The sequence below is a fragment of the Aquila chrysaetos genome, chromosome 6 (genome assembly GCF_900496995.4).
Source record: "Aquila chrysaetos chrysaetos chromosome 6, bAquChr1.4, whole genome shotgun sequence".
In the NCBI taxonomy this organism is placed as follows: Eukaryota; Metazoa; Chordata; class Aves; order Accipitriformes; family Accipitridae; genus Aquila; species Aquila chrysaetos.
The window spans coordinates 640,863-660,960 of NC_044009.1; the positions used below are offsets into that span (position 1 = coordinate 640,863).

General features: G+C 57.1%; 1 protein-coding gene across 11 annotated transcripts in view; it reads left to right on the top strand.

The window, feature by feature from the left end:
* Window positions 1-19,101, top strand: part of CHD5 (chromodomain helicase DNA binding protein 5) — a 31,946-nt gene extending 12,845 nt beyond the window's left edge. For 6 of the 11 annotated variants that reach the window (XM_030017237.1, XM_041124296.1, XM_030017239.1 and 3 more), the window contains 34 exons: window positions 12-230; window positions 1,057-1,266; window positions 1,366-1,577; window positions 3,059-3,190; window positions 3,764-3,872; window positions 4,167-4,358; window positions 4,444-4,644; window positions 5,047-5,184; window positions 5,749-5,870; window positions 6,444-6,617; window positions 7,375-7,516; window positions 7,731-7,862; window positions 8,364-8,481; window positions 8,921-9,045; window positions 9,855-10,086; window positions 10,177-10,302; window positions 10,428-10,600; window positions 11,332-11,506; window positions 12,001-12,093; window positions 12,561-12,649; window positions 12,848-12,981; window positions 13,386-13,530; window positions 13,958-14,117; window positions 14,265-14,344; window positions 14,467-14,596; window positions 15,190-15,279; window positions 15,677-15,817; window positions 16,060-16,168; window positions 16,373-16,505; window positions 17,035-17,230; window positions 17,587-17,750; window positions 17,844-17,958; window positions 18,080-18,130; window positions 18,326-19,101. In XM_030017237.1, coding sequence (XP_029873097.1) covers window positions 12-230; window positions 1,057-1,266; window positions 1,366-1,577; window positions 3,059-3,190; window positions 3,764-3,872; window positions 4,167-4,358; window positions 4,444-4,644; window positions 5,047-5,184; window positions 5,749-5,870; window positions 6,444-6,617; window positions 7,375-7,516; window positions 7,731-7,862; window positions 8,364-8,481; window positions 8,921-9,045; window positions 9,855-10,086; window positions 10,177-10,302; window positions 10,428-10,600; window positions 11,332-11,506; window positions 12,001-12,093; window positions 12,561-12,649; window positions 12,848-12,981; window positions 13,386-13,530; window positions 13,958-14,117; window positions 14,265-14,344; window positions 14,467-14,596; window positions 15,190-15,279; window positions 15,677-15,817; window positions 16,060-16,168; window positions 16,373-16,505; window positions 17,035-17,230; window positions 17,587-17,750; window positions 17,844-17,958; window positions 18,080-18,087 — 4,719 coding nt within the window. In that variant the 3' untranslated portion in view covers window positions 18,088-18,130; window positions 18,326-19,101. Of the gene's footprint in view, window positions 1-11; window positions 231-1,056; window positions 1,267-1,365; window positions 1,578-3,058; window positions 3,191-3,763; window positions 3,873-4,166; window positions 4,359-4,443; window positions 4,645-5,046; window positions 5,185-5,748; window positions 5,871-6,443; window positions 6,618-7,374; window positions 7,517-7,730; window positions 7,863-8,363; window positions 8,482-8,920; window positions 9,046-9,854; window positions 10,087-10,176; window positions 10,303-10,427; window positions 10,601-11,331; window positions 11,507-12,000; window positions 12,094-12,560; window positions 12,650-12,847; window positions 12,982-13,385; window positions 13,531-13,957; window positions 14,118-14,264; window positions 14,345-14,466; window positions 14,597-15,189; window positions 15,280-15,676; window positions 15,818-16,059; window positions 16,169-16,372; window positions 16,528-17,034; window positions 17,231-17,586; window positions 17,751-17,843; window positions 17,959-18,079; window positions 18,131-18,325 lie in introns of those variants that run through there. The other 5 variants (XM_030017238.2, XM_030017241.2, XM_030017240.1 and 2 more) reach the window with 5 other exon arrangements.
* The last annotated feature ends 997 nt before the right edge of the window (window positions 19,102-20,098 follow it).

The window sequence follows — 20,098 nt, forward strand, 5'->3', positions numbered from 1 at the left end:
TGCTTCCCCAGGAGAAGGAGGGCATCCAGTGGGAGCCGAAGGAGGAGGAGGAGGAGGAAGAGGAAGGCGGCGAGGAGGAGGAGGATGACCATATGGAGTTCTGCCGGGTCTGTAAGGATGGAGGGGAGCTGCTGTGCTGCGACACCTGCCCGTCCTCCTACCACCTCCACTGCCTGAACCCACCGCTGCCAGAAATACCAAACGGTGAATGGCTCTGCCCTCGCTGTACAGTGAGTGTTACCAGCATTCCTCGCCCCGTCCCTGCTCCCGCACCCACCTGGCCCAGCCCGGGGGCGGGTCTCCCAGCCGCCACTGCCCCTCGCACCCTCTCCCCGTGCCTTGCCGTAGGGCCGGCGTCCTGCCCTCTGCCACAACCCCCCTCCCTGGAGCAGCATCGCTGCCAGTCGCGTGCACCTGAGGGCCCTGGATGGCTCTGCCGCCTGCACAGTCTCCCTGTGGGGATTGCTGGCTGGTGCCTTCCCTGCTGGTTTTCAGATGGGATGTCAAGCCCTATTTGATGCATGGCCTGTGTGGAGGGGCCTTTCTTGCCTGGTGGCAAGGCCTGTCCCCGCGGGGGATGCTGCGGTGTCACGGACATTTCTCTGGCACACCTGCGCCAGCCAGCCTCTGCCCACCCCACGCAGCCTCACCGCCTCCTTTCTGTCCACCCCATTAGAAATAGCAAAGGCGTAGCTCTGCCCGGGAGCTGGGCAGCGCTTTGCTTTCCCCTGGGGGCGGTGGTGCTGTCTGCAGGCTGAGATAGATGCAGGCAGGGGCTGGGTCTGCTCAGGTCACCCGGTTTGCCATGCTTGGCTTCCCGCGGCTGGGGGTGAATCCATGGTCGCTCCCCGCCCTGGGCTTTCCCTCTGGCAGCAGCTTGCGGTACAGGCTGTGCCAGCATGCTGCCCGGAGCTCTGGCCGTGCTCTCCCTGCCGTGCCTGGACGGCTGCCGTCCGCTTGGCATTGTGAGACTCCTTCTGCCCTTCTCCCCACGGCCCCTGACGGGGGCTCACCTTAAACTCTGTGCTCTTGCCTTTTTGCTTTTTTCATCCCCAGTGCCCTCCCTTGAAGGGCAAAGTCCAACGCATCCTGCACTGGGCCTGGAAGGAGCCGCCGGCCACCCCGCTCCCACCTGTGCTGCCCACCCCGGATGCAGAGCTGGCCCTCCCCGCGCCAAAGGTGCTGGAGGGGATCCCGGAGCGCGAGTTTTTTGTGAAGTGGGCAGGCCTCTCCTACTGGCACTGCTCCTGGGTCAAGGAGCTGCAGGTGAGCCAGCGCGTTGTCGTCGTCGTTGTCATCGTGGGGCCCCTGCTGGGCCCGCTGCCCCGCCGCCCGCGGACTGACCGTGGCTCCCTCCTGCCGCAGCTGGAGCTCTACCACACCGTGATGTACCGCAACTACCAACGGAAGAACGACATGGATGAGCCACCGGCCTTTGACTACGGCTCTGGGGACGAGGACAGCCAGAGGGAGAAGCGGAAGAACAAAGACCCGCAGTACGCCAAGATGGAGGAGCGGTTCTACCGTTACGGCATCAAGCCTGAGTGGATGATGATCCACCGCATCCTGAACCACAGGTGAGGAGCTGCGTGCTGGGGGGGTGCTTGAATGGGCACGTGCCAGGGTGCCTGAGCCCCTGGTAGTGCTGGCGCTGGGCGAAGCCGTCGCAAGCCAGGGAGGGAAATGGCAAGGGTGAGCCCTGCCACGCTCCCTGGGACCCCCACAAGTTCTGCAGATGAAGGTTTGAGCAGCAGGTCTGCGCACTCTGTGGGTTTTTCCTTCGTGCGCAGCTCTCGCACGGGCGGTTTATGCGGTTAGCTGAGCCGCTGGGACTGCCTGCTGCGGGATTTCTGTGCTTGGCTGAGTTCTCCCCCCCGGGGACGGGAAGTTCTGGCTGTCCTTCTGCAAAGCCAAAATCTCGGGCTGGTGGAATTTCAGCTGCTGGCTTGTTTCAAGGTCTCTGTCGCCTTGGAGGTTTGCTCCCAAGGTGAAGCTAAGGCCTGGAGTGAATCGATGCCTGTCTTATTTTTGTTTCCACTACGTCGCGCGTTAAAAAATAGAGGTAGTAAATTTTCCCAAAGGTGGATGCACAGGGTTGTTCCACTCTTCCCAGACGTATTGTTTGTGTCCCTGTTATGGCCTAATCATTCCGTAACTTTCTGCTGCAACCTGGTGATGAGTCTTGCTTCCATCAATGGTGCCCTGCGGCTGCTGCTGCTCTCCTAAACTGCTTTGGAACAGCAGCCCTTTTCCATGTAGGTCATTTGTTCCTCTTGGAAACCATGTGGCACCTCTGCACTCTTGGCAAAGGTGAGGCACCAGCAGGGATTTGTGTGCTACGCGTTGTTCCCGCTTACCTCCCCTGATGCTGCTAGGGACGGTGCCCAAGGAGAGGAGATTGAGCAGGTGCCTGACTTCCTTACGAAGCCTTGACATTTGCATTTCTTTTCTGTGGAAGAAATTTCCTGCATATGAAATGTGCTGTGCAGATGGTTTTTTTACATCAAGTGGCTAGAGACACCTTTTTGTTGAATTTCTACGTTTCAAGTGGCAACTTGAAGTTTCAAGCAGTGACTCTGCTTGAAGGATGCTTGGCAGAAAATAAAGCAAGCTGCCTGGCTAACTTTCACGTGAGCTTTACGTTGTCTGTTAATAAGGCAAGGGTTTTTTCCACATAGGCATATGATCAGACTCGGTAGTGTGTTTATTCATTTTTCAGTGTAAGCAAAACTTCATAGAGCAGTGAATGCTGCAGGAGAAAGAAGGGTGAACACTGGTATTATCCAGTCCTGGTAAAACTGGAAAACGAGGTTGCCCAGTGGAATGGAAGAGGAGCTTTTAAAGCTCAATGATTTAACACATGCAGCAGATTAATAGGCATTTCTGCCAGAAAGCATAGATACTTTCTTTCTGTTTTTCTACCTCTGCTTGGATGTTGTGGTCCGTAGGTAAAAGCAGAGGATGAAGCATCCAGGTTCGGGGAAGCAGGCTATGGCTAGCTGCTTCCCGGGTGTCAAGTGTCACTTCACTGACAGGCTTTTCATGCCCTGCATTACAGCTTTGATAAAAAGGGAGACATCCATTACCTGATCAAGTGGAAAGACCTGCCCTACGACCAGTGCACCTGGGAGATTGACGAGATAGACATCCCGTACTATGAAAACCTCAAACACCTCTACTGGAACCACAGGTACAAGCCAGCCGGGTGGTGGGACCGCAGCCGGGCTGCCACAGCCTAGGAGAGCCTGGCAGAGCTGGGGCAGCCTGCGCAGGCCTGGGACAACCAGGAACTTGTAGGTGACCCCTTTGGAACATACTGGCACCGCTCGCAGGGACCTCTCTTCAGAGAGCAGTGGCCGATTGCTTTCGGAAAGCCGGCTTTCCTGAAATGCCATTTCAGGGCTGCTGGGAAATCCTGCCTACCTGTTGTTTTCCAGCCTGTGCTCCCCTTCCCCTATGTTTATACTGCTGTAATATTTGTGGTCTCACTGCACTTCAGGGCAGCTCCGTGGCGCTGCTGCCTGTCTGTTTTGGGGGAAAACCACAGTACTCTGATGAGATTGCTCTTCTGCATTCTGGAATTATGTGGCATGGACTGCTGGGAGGGGAAAGTTAACACTCCAGGAGCGCCCGTGCTAACTGGGCCAGAAAAGCTCCCGTGGGGAAAAGGCAGTGGAGTTTGAGAGGCGGTTCTGTCCCTTGGCTTGGGGACTGGGAGAGGAATGCCCGCCTGCCTTTTCCTGATGTGCACTGGCTGTTGCAGGGAGCTGATGCTGGGGGAGGACACGCGCCCTCTGAAGAAGCTGAACAAGAAAGGGAAAAAGCTGAAAGAGGAGAAGCTGGAAAAGCCTCCAGAAACGCCTCTCGTGGATGTGAGTAAGAACGGCGGGGGCAGCGCAATGGTGCGTGAGCCCATAGAGGGAGGTCTGTCTGGCCCCGCCATCCTGTTGCCCTTTTCTCCTCTAGTTCCCTCGGGGACCCTGGGTTTTTTTTCATTGAAAGCTCCGCAGTGGTTTCGCTGTGAGGAGCCTGAGGGCTGCGCTGGGGACTGTGTCTGCATCTCTTTTCAGGCTGTTCGGTGTCACAAGGCTAAAGAGGGATGTGCTTGGCCGCAGAGAAAGGAGGGGGAGTTGGTTCTCACTGCTTTGCATCGTGTCTCTTTTCAGCCTACGGTGAAGTTTGACAAGCAGCCGTGGTACATCGATGCCACGGGAGGCACGCTCCATCCTTACCAGCTCGAAGGGCTAAACTGGCTGAGATTTTCCTGGGCACAAGGAACGGATACTATCCTGGCTGATGAGATGGGGCTGGGGAAGACTGTGCAGACTATTGTGTTCTTGTATTCCCTGTACAAGGAGGTGAGTGGAGCATCCAGTGGTCCCCGAGGTGGCCGAGAGCTGCTCAGTACGGGGAGAACAGCTTGGACTTTGTCTCCCCGAGCAGGGCCACTCGAAAGGGCCATATCTGGTCAGTGCCCCTCTCTCCACCATCATCAACTGGGAGCGCGAGTTTGAGATGTGGGCACCCGACTTCTACGTTGTGACCTACACGGGTGACAAAGAAAGCCGGTCGGTCATCCGGGAAAATGAATTTTCTTTTGAAGACAACGCCATCCGGAGTGGAAAGAAGGTCTTCCGGATGAAGGTGGGAGCTAAGTCTGTGCCCTACCCAGTAGCTTTAACCATCAGCTAGAAGGGGAGAGAGCAGAATTTGACCCGGAGGAGGAGGTTGGTTAGGTCCTTAATCAGCTGTTTTCCAAAGAGGGAAGCTGGCACAGTTGACAGATGCAGGAGATTTGTGATGAGCTTTAAAGATTTGTGCCAGACCCTTTTCTGCTTCTGTAGTCCCCTACGTGGTTCTAACGTTCAGATGCATATAGATTTTCTGCTGGCACGACTCATGCCTCGGCCCTGCTGCCGGCGCTGTGCAGTGCAGTGCAGGCAGCCCCTCCTTTTCTCCTTGGGTCATGTACAGCAGCAGCGAAGGTGGAGGCCGTCCAGTTCCTTGCTCTCTTATCGTAGCTTTTCTCTCCCTCTGCTCCTCCAGAAGGAAGCGCAGATCAAGTTCCATGTCCTGCTCACCTCCTATGAGCTGATCACTATTGACCAGGCGGTGCTGGGCTCCATCGAGTGGGCCTGTCTGGTGGTGGATGAAGCGCACAGGCTGAAGAACAACCAGTCCAAAGTAGGTAGTAGATGTTTGTCAGTGATTTTTGTGGTGCGGCCAGTGCCACAAAGATATGACACCCAAGCACTGGCAGTCTGCCGCTCCGTGCTTTCCTCCCTGGGAGCTGAACGGTGTCCTCACCTCGCACAGGCTCTGCCTGGGACCTGCGTTTCATTGGACTTGCTCCCTTTAACACCCTCTGGCATTAAAAATCTTTCAGCATTGGAAGAGGCAGCAGCCTAGCTGCCTGCCTGACAGTCCTTGGACAGGCTGTTGTGGAAAGGAATCGATCCCTCTCCTTACTCTCCCCTTTACCTGAGGCTAAACGTGGTCTCTGGCCCCTGGGACCTTCACACAATCCCCAGCGCAGGGGGAGGCAGGTGGTGTGAAGGACATTCAGGTTTGCTGCCTGTGCTCCATGGGAATGGTTCAGAGCAGAACAGGCAAGCTGCAGTCTGCTCTGCGAGCCTGGCGGGAGGGAGAGGTCACTGCTGAGTCTCCGTGTGTGCAGCCTGCAGAGTCCCTGGATGACTAACTGGCTCCTCTGAGCTTTTTTTCACCTAACCTCATTTCTTTTCCCAGTTCTTTAGAGTATTAAATAGCTACAAGATCGATTACAAGCTGCTGCTCACCGGCACTCCGCTCCAGAACAACTTGGAAGAGCTCTTCCACCTGCTCAATTTCCTGACTCCTGAGAGGTTTAAGTAAGTTGCGCTAGTTCCCCCTCTCCAAAAAGGGAGAGCAGCTGGGACCTGGCTGGCAGGGTGGCTCAGCAGAGGTTTCCCGGGGCTCCTGTCTGTGTGGGGGTGTCTGGATCCAGTTACTGCTGTGCCAGTGTCACTGATCTGTGCCGGCAGGCGGGTGGCAAAGTGCATCGTCCCCGTGGCTTGTTGTAGCAGCTGCACGCACATTTAATGTAACCTCAAATTTATTCCCGTGGACTAGAACTTCTTGGGTCCTGTGTGTAGCTATTGCCTTGCTATCGGTCAGGAGATTTGTGAGTGAGGAACTGAAACCTGCCTTCTCTTCCCTCTCTGAGGAGAGAGAGGTACTTTGGGGAACTTGTTCAGACCTCGTATTAGTGCATTTAGTGTGAATTTCCTCTCAGCCATCAGTGCAGCTCCTTGGCCTGGCTTTTGCTCTGCTCGGATACAGGCATGGGAGCATTACCTCATCGCATACCCTCTGCCCTTGTTTTTAAGTCACAAAGAAACATATCTTCGCTCTCGCGCATCCCATTATCGCTCAGCACACTCTGGTTCTGGCTGCTTTCACAGTAACCTGGAGGGGTTCCTGGAGGAGTTTGCAGACATCTCCAAGGAGGACCAGATCAAAAAGCTCCATGATCTGCTGGGTCCCCACATGCTGCGGCGGCTCAAGGCAGATGTGTTCAAGAACATGCCAGCCAAGACAGAGCTGATCGTGAGAGTGGAGCTGAGCCAGATGCAGAAGTGAGTAATTCCAGAGCAGCTTCCCCGGGGTGGCTGGCTGGCTTCCCTCACCCTGCCTCATCTGCGGCACGGCGGGGTGTCAGTGGGGTTCGACAGGTCAGAGACACCCTGCTGTCCTCAGGACTGCTGCAGGAAGAGCTGGAGCGCTTTCTGTCTCACTGGGGAGCGCGTTCACTCTGGTTAAATTGGGCTCCGTGCAGTCCTGGCTGCTCAGCAGGAAGCTTTTGATGCTGTCAGGCTCTCAGTGTGGCTCTGCTACTTCTGGGGGGCACAGAGAAAACCCTGAGGTTGAACCCTCCTCTCCCTCTCCTGTTCTCGGCACCAGGGCACCAGCCTGTGCTGCCAGCTCGCCTGGCGTCAGTCTGCAGCATTGCTGCTGCCCCAGAGCATGCTTGCTCGACTCTGTTTGTTTTGGGCTGACTTGCTCAGCTTCAGTGGTATCTTCTGCTGAGATGGGGGACTTTTCGGGAAGGTCATGTCACTTCTTCCTGGCACGGTGGGCCAAGGCTCGGTTTACATCCAGCAGCAGGGAGTGTTCGTAGCCTGAGTCCGTCCCACTTACAGGGGCTGCGATGTCTACAGAGCAATCAAATAAACCCGGCTCTGGGCTGAGGGTGCTGAACCATTGCTTTTAAAAATGTCCAGATGTCCCTTTTGAAGTGATGCGAGTGGGGTTTAATTTGGTGCTGTCCTGCTTACGCCAGTCCCGCATCTGGCTGAATTAACAAGGGTGCCTGTCCTGTCCCCGTTCCCGCAGGAAGTACTACAAGTTCATACTGACGAGGAATTTCGAAGCCCTGAATTCGAAAGGCGGTGGGAACCAGGTCTCGCTGCTCAACATCATGATGGACCTGAAGAAGTGCTGTAATCACCCATACCTCTTCCCTGTGGCGGCAGTGGTACGTCAACTGTATTTGCACCGTGGAGGCATTTCTCAGAATATTGTGTGTAAGCCGTTGGTGGGGGCTGTTTCTGTGATCTTGCTTTGGTTAACGGTGTGGGTTTTCATGCGAGTGGTTTCATACAAGGATTTTGCCTTGGAAATGCATGTGAATTTCTGCATGAAGTTAACGAGTGTTGTCCTCAAGGAGGCTAACCAGGATGCCTTGACAGGAGGCCCCGGTTCTGCCCAATGGATCCTATGATGGGAATTCTTTGGTCAAATCTTCTGGGAAACTGATGCTGCTCCAAAAGATGCTGAAGAAGTTACGGGATGGGGGTCACAGAGTTCTCATCTTCTCTCAGGTGAGTGTAGGGAAGGATTAATAATAAATACATCTTTAAAGGATTTTTTTTGTTCTGTATGAGAATTTTGTGCTAGGAACAGATAGCGATAGGTGGAAGAGCTGGTGACAGCTTCTCCCCCAGATAGTGTGGCAGCTGTGGCCGTCACGATGGATGGACTGCGTCCCAGCTCTCTCCTGAGGGAGTGCCTGTCATGTTTAAAACCTCTTTTATCTATGGATAAAGAGGAGATAACAGCAATAGTGCTCCCCTTCGGGGAGGGCCGTTCAGACACGATTCCCTTGTGCTGGCAAAGCTGCCTGTAGAAGACGAGATGCGAGTGTCACTCCTCTGGCAGTTGCCTGTTGGCCGTACTCTGCCGTTGGCGGTTCCGCCACCACCTTGGCCTCTGGGCTGCGGGCAGGGGCCCGGCCGGGCAGGGCAGGCCCCCGGGGGACGCGGGGGGAGGCAGGGAGCCGGACCACACAGAGCCGTTCGTGCCAGGGTCGCCTTGTCCTGCAGATGACGAAGATGCTGGACTTGCTGGAGGACTTCCTGGAGTATGAAGGCTACAAGTACGAGCGGATAGACGGGGGCATCACCGGCGGCCTGCGCCAGGAGGCCATAGACAGGTTTAACGGTACTCACGTTTCTGCCTCGCCGAGGAGAGGGTGTGGGGTGGATGCGCAGCACGCAGCCAGCAGCGGGGTGGGCCGGCTGTGCCCGAGAGCCCCGCTCACCCGCAGGAGAGGCGGCAGGGGGTTGCCTGTGCGTCGATCGTGCTGCGCTCGGCAGGTCCAGCTTCCCGAGGCACGGCGGGGGCTGCTCATACCGTGGCGTTAAGCCCTTGAGTTGGGTCCCACAATGAACCCTGGAGCGTGCCAGCGGCAGGCTGCCTAGTTTGAGGGTTAAGCCACGACACCAAGGAATGATGTGTTCTCACTCCTTGCCTTCCCTGCCCGTTGCTTGTTGGCTTAGACCAACAGTTCCCGCTGTTTTATCCCTAAAGCACGGTATTGCACCTTTCCACGTCTCCTTTCTGTCTCACCGTTTGCCACCTGTGGGTTTGTCTTTCTCAGCTCCTGGTGCTCAGCAGTTCTGCTTTCTCCTCTCTACCCGCGCTGGCGGTCTGGGCATAAACCTTGCTACAGCCGACACAGTCATTATTTATGATTCTGACTGGAATCCCCACAATGACATCCAGGTTTCTGACTTTTCCTTTTCCTTCCCATATAGTAAGTACTTCTCTGGCTCTGCCCTCTGTTTGCACACCCTGCACAGGGAAGCCGGTCTCCTCTCGAGAGCTGGTTCTGCTCAGGAGCCCTCTTCCTGCATCTGCCAGCCTCGCCCTGGCCTGTCCGCGGCGTGGGAGAGACTGGGCATGTAAAACCGGCTCTCTCCTGCAGGCTTCTCGCTCTCTCCTGCTGCTTGTTCGCAACTGGGTGCCCCCTCCTCTTTTGGGGAGCTTCCACTTGTGTTTCCAAAAGCCCGGGGTGGACCCTAGCTAAGGACTGACCACCAACAGAGCAGGCGAGCAGCCAATGCCTCGGAAAGTAATGGAAAAGTGAAGAGAAATGTGTAACCCTCCCGTGCTACCCGGCCGGGAGAAGGTCCTCTCCAAAGCTGTTGCTGTCCATTTGGGACAGCATTTCCTTTGCCTGGGTCCTAGGGAGGAGGATGTGCTGGTGCAGGGTGGTGAAGGAGCAGTGTGGGCCCGGTGAATCTGCAGCCGGAGGGTTCCTAGCAGGAGCATGTCCTTGCTGCCTGCCTTCAGGCCCTTCAGTTAGGGGCCTGGACGGGGAAGCTGGCTCACCTGCAGTCAGTGGAGGGGACCAGCATATTCAGGTTGGCTCTGAGGAGCTCCTCTCGCTCCACTGCCCCGTAGCTGCCTTGAATGCTGAATTCAGCCTTGCCCTGGCAGTGCTGTTGTGCAGCCTGGAGGGGTGAGAAACCGGGACCCCTTGGCCGGCGCGGCACGGTGCTGCCCTCGACAGCTTCGTTCTCTGCCCGCAGGCTTTCAGCAGAGCTCACCGCATCGGCCAGAACAAGAAGGTGATGATCTACCGCTTTGTGACCAGAGCCTCTGTTGAAGAGCGCATCACCCAGGTGGCCAAAAGGAAGATGATGCTCACCCACCTCGTGGTCCGCCCGGGGCTTGGCTCCAAGTCGGGCTCCATGACCAAGCAAGAGCTGGACGACATCCTCAAGTTTGGGACAGAAGAGCTCTTCAAGGATGATGTGGAAGGTGAGGTCAGGAAGGCGCTGGGGATGCTCTGCATGAGGTGGGGCCCTGTCTGAGTTTCTGGGGCTCGTTCTCCTCTTCTTATGCCCGCAGGCATGGTGTCTCAGGGACAGCGGATCGCCATGCCGGATGCTGTCACCCCTTTCTCTGACACGCTGTCAACCAAAGGGGGTGCAGTGACTCCTGGCATGAAAAAAAAGCACGGTGGCACCCCACCAGGTGTGTAGCCCCCTTTGGTGGGGTGACCTCTCCCCCTCCCTGGCCCAGCATCCAACCTGAGCTTGCCTGGCTCTGGGAGCGGGCATGGTGATTTGCGCTTCCATTCCCCGCACTTTGCTCTCCAGGTGACAATAAGGATGTGGATGACAGCAGCGTGATCCACTACGATGACGCTGCCATCTCTAAGCTTCTGGACCGAAACCAGGATGCGACCGATGACACTGAGCTCCAGAACATGAACGAGTATCTCAGCTCCTTTAAAGTGGCCCAGTATGTTGTGAGAGAAGAGGATGGTGTGGTAATGTGATTAGTATCATGTCTTACAATCGCACCTCTTTGTACGTCCCTTTGTGTTTCTTCTGCTCCCTTTCCCGTTCTTGCGAGCATTTCGGCGCGGGGCAGGACTCCTCCCTGCTCGCTCTCTATGACAGCTGTAGATGGTTCCAGACCCAGGGGTCCCAGGGCCGATGGGCCCGGCCGCAGGCAGAGGAAGCAGAGTTGTCCTGTGCAGCCCACGGCGCAAGGCGGGCTCTGTCCTGCCTGGTTGGCGTGGGACCTCATTTCAAACAAAGCACCCATCCATAGGCACCCCTTTCTGTCCTTCTGGAGGCTCTTCCCCTGCAGACTGGCAGCACGCATGGTGCTGCTTACGTACTGTGCTGCTGGCATTGGTTTTCCCAGTAGCTGACTGACTTAGTTCCTTCATCTGTTGACAAAGCCGACAGTAGGCTGCTGTTCTGGGAGGTCTCTGCAGATCTGTAGTTTCTCCCTCGGTGTGAGTGTGGGCACTGCCAGGTGGGATGGATGGCAGTGTTCGGAGGAGCTCTTTCTGGGTGGGAGGTTGGCCCAGCCCTTTGGCAGCCTTGCACCGAGGTTGGTACGCCTGGGCAACAACCTGGGAGGCAAATTCCAGCCACTGGCTCGGTGCCCTCCCTCTTTCCCTGGAATGCCATTAGAGGACCGGCAGCGGGGCGATGCAGGCAGGTCTGCGGCTGCCTGATCTCACCCCTCTTGTCTCTTGCTTTGCAGGAGGAGGTGGAACGTGAGATCATCAAGCAAGAGGAGAATGTGGACCCTGACTACTGGGAGAAGCTGCTGCGGCACCACTATGAGCAGCAGCAGGAAGATCTGGCCAGGAACTTGGGGAAAGGGAAGAGAATCCGCAAGCAGGTCAACTACAACGATGCCTCGCAGGAGGACCAAGGTATGGCTGTAGCCGCTCGGCTCCTGGCTGGGCTCGGGATGGGCAGCAGGCCCTGCAGGCTGGCTCTGAAAAGCTGCGCAAAGAGGTTCCCTCACACACCAACTGGCTGAGTTGTTGCTTGGCATTTCTCTGCCGTTTGGTAGACTGCGTGGCTCTGTACCTCCCCGATTCCTAAACTTTCAGGGATAGAAATTCTACAAAGATTTTTTTTCTTTTTCTTTTTTGGTCTGTAAACTCTGGTTCTGCCAGAAGAATTCTGGAAGAACATGTCTGTGGGCAAAATATTTCAAACTGGTTTTTTCTGTAGAGGAGAATACTAATTTTGGAAAACCTGAGAAGGCGATTTCCTGCTTGTTGTGCCCTCCTCTCTTGCTGCCTGGCAGTGGATGCCAGTTGCACCCGTGGGTGGGCTCTCGCCTGTCCTGTGTGTCCCTGCCAGGCAAGGTTCCGCTGCTCAGGCACTCTTCTAACCTGGCCTCCCTTGCGGTCTGCAGAGTGGCAGGATGAGCTCTCCGACAACCAGTCGGAGTACTCCATTGGCTCTGAGGATGAGGATGAAGACTTTGAAGAGAGGCCAGAAGGTCAGAGTGAGTTAATGCGTTTGCTACTCCAGGGGATTTTGCTCTGCGGGAAGCCCCCGGCGCTCAGGTGCAGCAGAAACATCTGGGCTGGAGGGAGCGGTGTGCTTCTGGGCCTCCATTCAGGGGGAGGCATCCCCACTTGCCTGCCAGGCGAGGAGATTCCCAGGGCAGGGAAGACAACCGCCTGTTTCCTTCACCGGTCGCTGCAGGACCTTGGTCTGGTCCTGGCGGTGGAAGGATGGGGGACCGCAGGAGGAATGGGCACGGTACTCCCTTGCTGGTAAGGGCAGAAGAGCACCCCAGCTTGGGGAGGCTGGCAGGATGGGTGGAAGGGGCTCTGCAGCCTGGGCTGCCGCTCTGCCCGGCTTCTGCTCCCATCGGGAGGCAGTGCAGGAAGCTTGGGGCACCTGAGTGTTTTGGCCGTCCTTCCTCACTGCCTGGGCCCATCCATCACTGAGGCTGCTTGACTCTAGGTGGCAGAAGACAATCCCGGAGGCAGCTGAAGAGTGACCGGGATAAGCCTCTCCCTCCTTTGCTGGCAAGAGTTGGGGGAAATATCGAGGTGAGTGTTGGCCTCAGCCAGAGCACGACTGATGCGGCTGTGCCGGGGCTGCCCTGGGCTCGCGGGCTGGACTACTCTGTGCCGAGTTGCCTGCACGTCGGCCCTGGTCCAGCACGGCTGTAACAGCCGCGAGGCTCCGAGATGCCACACGCTTCCGAAGCCGCATTGTGGTCCCGGCAACGCCTCTGCTCCCTGCAGGTTCTCGGCTTCAATGCCCGCCAGCGCAAGGCTTTCCTGAATGCCATCATGCGCTGGGGCATGCCACCCCAGGACGCCTTCAACTCTCACTGGCTGGTCCGGGATCTGCGAGGGAAGAGCGAGAAGGAGTTCAGGTACGGGGGCTCCCGGGCAGGCAGGGCGAGGTCTGTTCTCGGCTCTGCTCGATCGCGGCGAGTGTTTAGCTCGTGCATTCAGGACGAACCCCAATCGCCCTGTTGTCTTGCCATGTCACCGTCTCTGCCGTGCTCCCCCGGGCAAGGCAGAGGCTGCGCTGTGACGAAGCCCACTGGGCAGCAGTAGCCCAAGTGCCTGCGTACCCCCAGCATGGTTTATTTTTGGGGAGGCAATGCCCGTTTCATTTGAAAGGGCTGCTATTGTTCTGCGTGTGATAGGCTAAATCTTAGCCTGGGTGCGAGACTCTGCCATCACCCATGGGTGAAAGCAGACGGTGTGGGTGCTTGCCTCAGCAGGGGGTCCGTGGGCCGAGCTGGACTGAGGTCTGGCTTTCCTTCCGCAGGGCGTACGTCTCTCTCTTCATGAGACATTTGTGCGAACCAGGGGCAGACGGTGCCGAAACCTTTGCAGACGGCGTTCCCCGGGAAGGGCTGTCGCGCCAGCATGTGCTGACTCGGATAGGAGTCATGTCACTAGTAAGGAAGAAGGTGGGTGAGCAAAATGTTCAACATGCCCTTTCAGGTATGTTCTGGAGACTTGTGGGTTTCATTGGCTGCCGAATGCTTCTCGCCAGGGATCCCCTACTGAATCTCCCAGGCTCAGGGCGCATCCATTTTTGTCATAAACGTATAGGGGACGGTAATGCAAACTGCCTTTCAAACCCTGCTGCTTCTTTCCCTGGGAGGGACATAGGGATGAGCAGGTATTCAATAGCCTGGCTGGCAAAAAAGAGAAATCACGCTGGAGGCTTGCTGGATCTCCGAGCCGTAGTGTCAGACGTCCCTGGCAGGGTGGGCGTAGCGATCCTGCCACTTTGTGCCTCTGCGGGTGGAGCAGCCTGCACTTGCCGGCTCTGCGGCACCGGGCTGGAAACGTCTCCGCTGTGTTTGACTCGATGGTATGCGTCTGCCCTAGGTCCAGGAGTTTGAGCATGTCAACGGGAAGTACAGCACTCCAGATCTGATCCTTGAGGGCCCGGAGAGCAAGAAGTCCAGCGAGATTGTGTCCTCAGGTCCCAACACCCCCATCCCGGCCAGCCCAGCACATATGCACGCAGGATCTGTGGCCCTTGCAGGTAGGTGTGCCTACAGGCTTCCAGGGGATCGTGGCTTTGGTCTGCCTTGGGAAGGGAGGTGGGCCAAGAGGCCAGAAGGGCTTGCAGGTGTCTGCCTACCCCTCTGGGGCCCTGTTCAATGGCTTCCTTGCTTTGCTGTTGCTACAGACAAAATAGAAACCCAACTCGGGTTCCAGGAGGAAAAGGAGCAAGTGGAGCAGAAGTCCAGGAAGGTGTCTGACAGCCAGGTAGGGTGGCTTCTTCCAGCAGTTCTGGCAGGAGGCCTTCTCATGGTCTGCCCGGAAACTTGGAGCGCTCCCTGAGGAACGGGCAAGGCTGGGCTGATCTGGTGCGGGCGCTTTACGTTCAGGTGCCTGTGAGCGCCGAGAAGGTGGAAAGCGAAGAGCGCACAGAAAGCTGCGACAGCAAGGAGAAGCCGAGGGTGGAGAAGCAAGAGGAGAGTGAAAAGGCTGAGCCTTCTCCTGAGCCCCCGGTGAAAGGTGAGGAGTCTCTTTGGCTTGGACAAACACGATGCCCATGCGCGGGCTCCACTCTCAGTTGTGGCTGGGACTTCTGTGGGGCTGTGGCACCCAACAGTAGCATCGATTTGTGCTGGAGAAGTTCTACAGCTCAAGTCGTATGGAGCCCGCGGCGTGCACCCTAGAAGTCTGGGACGCGCTGGCACTCCTGACGGGTGGGCTTCCCCTCTGGTGGGAGACTCCGGCGCTCGCACCTTGCTTGGGTCTTTTGCCTCTCCGCATCGCAGTGGGAAACCTGAATATTGCAAGGTCCTGTAGCGATTCCTGAAAAAACAACAGTTCCAGGTTGTAAATTATGAGAAGTGCTCATTCTGGGGAGCATTTTCTGTTCCTAATAATATGTTTCTTCAGCTGTCTCAAGGAAGAGGGAAAACTAAATACGTTTTCCTGATAAAATGCAGCAGAATATTCTGTTAGAAGTTTTTTTTCAAATGCCTTGAACGTACAAACAGTGTAATCGCTTTACCCCGAAAGGGAAAGCTTATCCAGACTTCTTGTTCCCTGAAGAGCGTTTTGCAGTCAGGCTTTTCTCATGGTCCCCTTCCCTTCTGCAGATGAGGGCATTCAAGAGAAGGAGAAGCCTTTGGAGAAGCCGGAATTGAACAGCAGCCTGGGGAAAGGGGAGGACAAAGAATTCAAACCAGGTGAGCCGTGAGGAGGCTTTGGGGTGGGAAGCGGTGTGAAGGCCTCCAAAGCAAGGCAGGTGCCTGTCACGGAGGTGAGGGAGCGTGTCTGCGGGGTGATGGCGAGGACAACCGTCGGCACCCGCAGCAGCTGGTGCTGCCGTCTGGTGATGCTCGGGAGCCACCAGCGGACACAAGACGCCGTTATGGTGGGCGCTGCCTGTACTTGCTGTGCAGACAGTAGGACCTGCCGAAAGAGGCAGGTGGTCAGCTGCTGCAGAGCAGCGAGCAGGCTGGTGGCTTTTCCAGTGGTGACTTTAGCAGGGAGTTCCTCTGGCAGCTGGTGGGGCGAGGAAGACCCCAGTCGGTGTTTTGGCAGAGTACGATTAGACAGGCGCGATTTCTTGTGTTTGCCAAGCAGAGGACGCCAAGGCGGAGGAGAAGGAGCAAAGCGAGGCTCAGCAAAATGGTGACAGAGAGGAAGAGGAGGATGGAAAGAAGGATGACAGAAACATGAACTTCCGATTCATGTTCAACATCGCTGACGGCGGCTTTACAGGTAAGAGCAAGAGACGAGGCATCGGCCGCTTCTGCAGAGCTTCTACACGGAAGCTCTGAGCCTGCGCAGGAAATGCGAACCGCGTGGAAAGGCTGGACGGGATGGTGCTTCGCCTGGCAGCAGGCTGTCTCGGTTTTGCGCTGTGCCCCGGGAGATTTCATCGCTCGCCCCGCCTGATGCGCTGCACGATGTCCCCGGCAGCCCTGCTGGCTGACCTGGCTGTCTCGCTTCTGCTTCCGCAGAGCTGCACACACTGTGGCAGAATGAGGAGAGGGCTGCCATCTCCTCTGGCAAGATCTACGACATCTGGCACCGCCGACACGACTACTGGCTGTTGGCAGGAATTGTCACGTACCCTTTGACTTGGCGGGAGCGTGCCTCCCGTTTTTGGCTGGCAGGAAGGCAGCGAGGCAAGGGAGGCCTCGGCGGGGCGCGGGAGCTGGGGTGACGGTGCGGTGACGAGCAGGGAGGGGGTTTGGCAACGCGGTGTTGCCGTGGGGCAGCGGGCGTGCTGTTGGCTGGCTGGTTCTTCCCTTGACGCTCCCTCTGCACCAGTCACGGCTATGCCCGCTGGCAGGACATCCAGAACGACCCGCGCTACGTGATCCTGAACGAGCCGTTCAAGTCGGAGATACATAAGGGGAACTACCTCGAGATGAAGAACAAGTTCCTTGCCCGGCGGTTCAAGGCGAGTTGCAGGTCCAGGGCTGGTGAGTCCTTACCGGGTGGGGGGGACCAGAGCGGCTCCCCAAAGCCGGCGGGGAGCCCGCCAGCGCCTTCTGGGAGCGGAGCAGGGAGCGGTCGTGGGCTTTGTGAGGGGCTCGTGCTTGCCAGAGGAGAGCAGGCACTTGGCAGCCCGGGCTTGGTCCCGGTGAGCTCGTGGGCTCTGCAGCACAGTGCACGGGACGGGGCTGGCTGCCCTGGGCTCCTCTCTGCAAGCGGGCCAGGCTGGGTGCTCTGCCCGCTCCCGACACGTGCAATGCTGTGGAAATGCTGCCCAAATCCCCTTCTGGATGCTCTGTGTCTGAACGGGATAAGAAAACATAAGGGCTAAGCCTGTTCCCCCAGGAGTTTCTGGGAGCGAGGCTGGTGGGGAGCAGGGCAGGACAGAGGCTCTGCTGGCGTGAATTGCCTGGGCAGCTGGAGCCTGTGGAGTGGTACTGGTTTACGCCGGAGCAGGGGCTGGTCCTGAATCCTTCCCCTCCTGTACCTCCCAGTTGCTGGAGCAGGCCCTGGTGATCGAGGAGCAGCTGCGGAGGGCTGCGTACCTCAACATGACCCAAGACCCCAGTCACCCGGCCATGGCATTGAACGCCCGTCTGGCTGAAGTGGAGTGCCTTGCCGAGAGCCACCAGCATCTCTCCAAAGAGTCCCTGGCTGGGAACAAACCCGCGAATGCTGTCCTGCACAAGGGTGCGTGCTGGTGGGGGGGGGGGGGGGGGCCGGGAACCTGCCCCAGGGGGGGGGAAGGGTGTGCCACCCTCACCAAAATCAGGGGAAATCCAGCGGGGACATCGTCCCCGTCTCGCATTCCCTCAGCCAGGAGCTGCCTGCTCCTCCCCAGCTCGCTTTGCCGGTGAGGGCACCGGGCAGCGGCACGCTGCTGCTGCAGCCTGCGGTGACGGGGGGCCGCAGGGCTCTTTGCCATCAGCTCCCTGCTGCTGGAGCTCACCAGTCTCCATGGCTGGGATGCCCGGGGGGGCTCCCGCCTCTGCCAGGGGTCTGGCGGGCATCGCCCCGGTCTGAGTGCTGCCTCGCTCTGCTTGCAGTGCTGAACCAGCTTGAGGAGCTGCTGAGTGACATGAAGGCTGACGTGACGCGCCTGCCGTCCATGCTGTCCCGCATCCCGCCCGTGGCCGCCCGGCTGCAGATGTCCGAGCGGAGCATCCTCAGCCGCCTGGCCACCCGTGGGGGGGACCCCGCCGTCCAGCAGGTCAGCAGGGACGGGGACGGAGCCCCTGGCCGGGGCGTTGGCCGTGGGACCGAGGTGCAGGTCAGTGGCTCTTCTCCCTCCTTACCTCCCCAGGGCTCCTTCGGCTCCTCCCAGATCTACAACAACAACTTTGGGCCAAATTTCCGAGGTCCTGGGCCGGGCGGGATTGTCAACTACAGCCAGATGCCTCTGGGACCGTACGTGACCGGTAGGTCGGGGTTTCAAGCGGACACTCTGGGGTGGAGAAATTCAGGGGGTGGATTTGAGCGGGCCAGGAGCGTGGCCAAAGGACGGCGGGCAAGCCAGGCGTTGCCTCTCTCTCATCGCAGATATTTAGCTGTTCCCGCCACGTTCCTCCGCAGCTCCCGTTTCCAGCTGAGGTAAGGCTGCGCTCGCTGCTCTCGGTGTTTCGTTCGCCAGGGCAGACATGCGAGGGGGTGGGGGGGCCGTATGTGCCGGTGTCCGGCTGCGGCCTCTGGCTTGAGGAACCGCAGCGGGTACCGGCAGCGGAGGTGGGAGCAGGATCCTGCGGGGCTGGAGCCCGGCTGACGGACAGCTCTCCCCTCTCCCCGCAGCAGCCCCTGGGGGCCGCTCCCTGGCCCCCCCAGCCGAAAGCCGCCCTGTCGCTGGAGGAAGGGCAGGGGAAGCGCGGCGGCGTTGCCTGCGGGGAAGACGAGCTGCCGCCGGCGCTGCCACGCTCTCCCGCTCCCGCTTCAAGTGTGCTTCAACCGACGCAATTCTCCCCACCGTCGCCGGAGCGGCTGGGACGGGGGGTTTCATTTCCGTGTACATTTTTTGCACTTTCTTATTGAAGACTTGAAGGGTTGGTCTGGGCGAGGTGGGCTGAGCTGAGAAGGGAGGGAGAGTCACGGTGTTTATGTCTGGTTTTATTGCCGCCTGTGGGGTGTGAGGGGAGGCCTGCGGGCGCCCGTCCGGGGCCGAGTCGGCTCCTGCTCCCGAGCTTCCCTGTACGGTCCATTTCTACGTCCTCGTGGTGTTTGAACGCGTGCATGCCTGCCGCCAGCCCCGCTGCCGCAGCCCGCCTGCCCGGCCCCGGCGGGAGCATCGGCGTGCGCCAGCGCTGCCGCGGGGAGCCCGGTGCTGTCCCAGCAGCGGAGCTGTGGCGAGGCTTGGGGGTCCGGGCGTGCCGGGCTCGGGGCACACGGGTGGAAGGAGGGGACGGCCGGAGCCGGGACGGGGAAACCTGCGAGCGCGGCGCCACCGACTGCGCCGCGGTGGTGGCCTCTCGCCGGAGGCTGACGGCAGCTGTAAGCGACGCCCCCGCGTTCCCTTCGTACTCCGTGTGTCCCCGTTTCTGTTCTCTGTGTTTTAATAAATCCTTTCGGAAGGATGCAGCGGCGGCCTGGCGGGGGCGAGCGGCTGGGGGGGCGAGGGTCCTGCTGCGGGGGGTGCAGGCGGCTGCGCTGGTGGTGATGGGGGGACCCCGGCTCTCCCACGCGCTCCTGCTGCACACGCACACGGTTAGATGTCAATATGTGCCTATACATATGTAGATATATAGTGTAATTTTTGTATCGGTGTGTATACACACATATATGTACGTACATCCACATAATCGACATATGTATGTATGTATATAGCTCTACAGATATATAAAGATGCGTACATATCTATATGTATACACACGTGTAGATATACATAGAATTGTAATTTTGAGATACCTGTGTGTGCATGTATATCTTTGTATAAGCATATATAGATAGCAATAGGTATAGATATATATGTATAGCTAAAGGTATAGGTACTTAGGTACAGCTGTATCTATGCGGGGGTGTATATATATACACACACAGCTGCATATTTTTATAGACATGTGCATAGAATGTATTTGTAATTTTAATACACGTGTGTGTTCATGTGTATATATATATGCTTACGTACATATACAAGTGAATATATAGGGGTGTGGGTATATATAGGCATAGGTATGGGTAGATATATATATACACGTAGGTATGGATCTATAGATCTGTTTACATAGGTGCATATACACATAGCTGTATCTGTGTGTTTATATCTACACACGTAAATACATATTTGTAATTTATGTGTGTATATATACACATATACATATGTATTTAATTCTGATATATTTATACGTAAGTAGATATAAATAGATACACATAAAGGTGTATAGATATAGCCACACATATATTTGTAATTTTATACATATGTATGAGTATGTATATGTTTATATATGTATACAAAGATCTGTGTAGCTCTATAAAGGTAAGTAGGTATAGATACGGATAAACTGACATATCTGAAGGGGGGTATGTGTATGTGTACGTATGTACACATATCCCCCTCCCCCTATTTATATACAT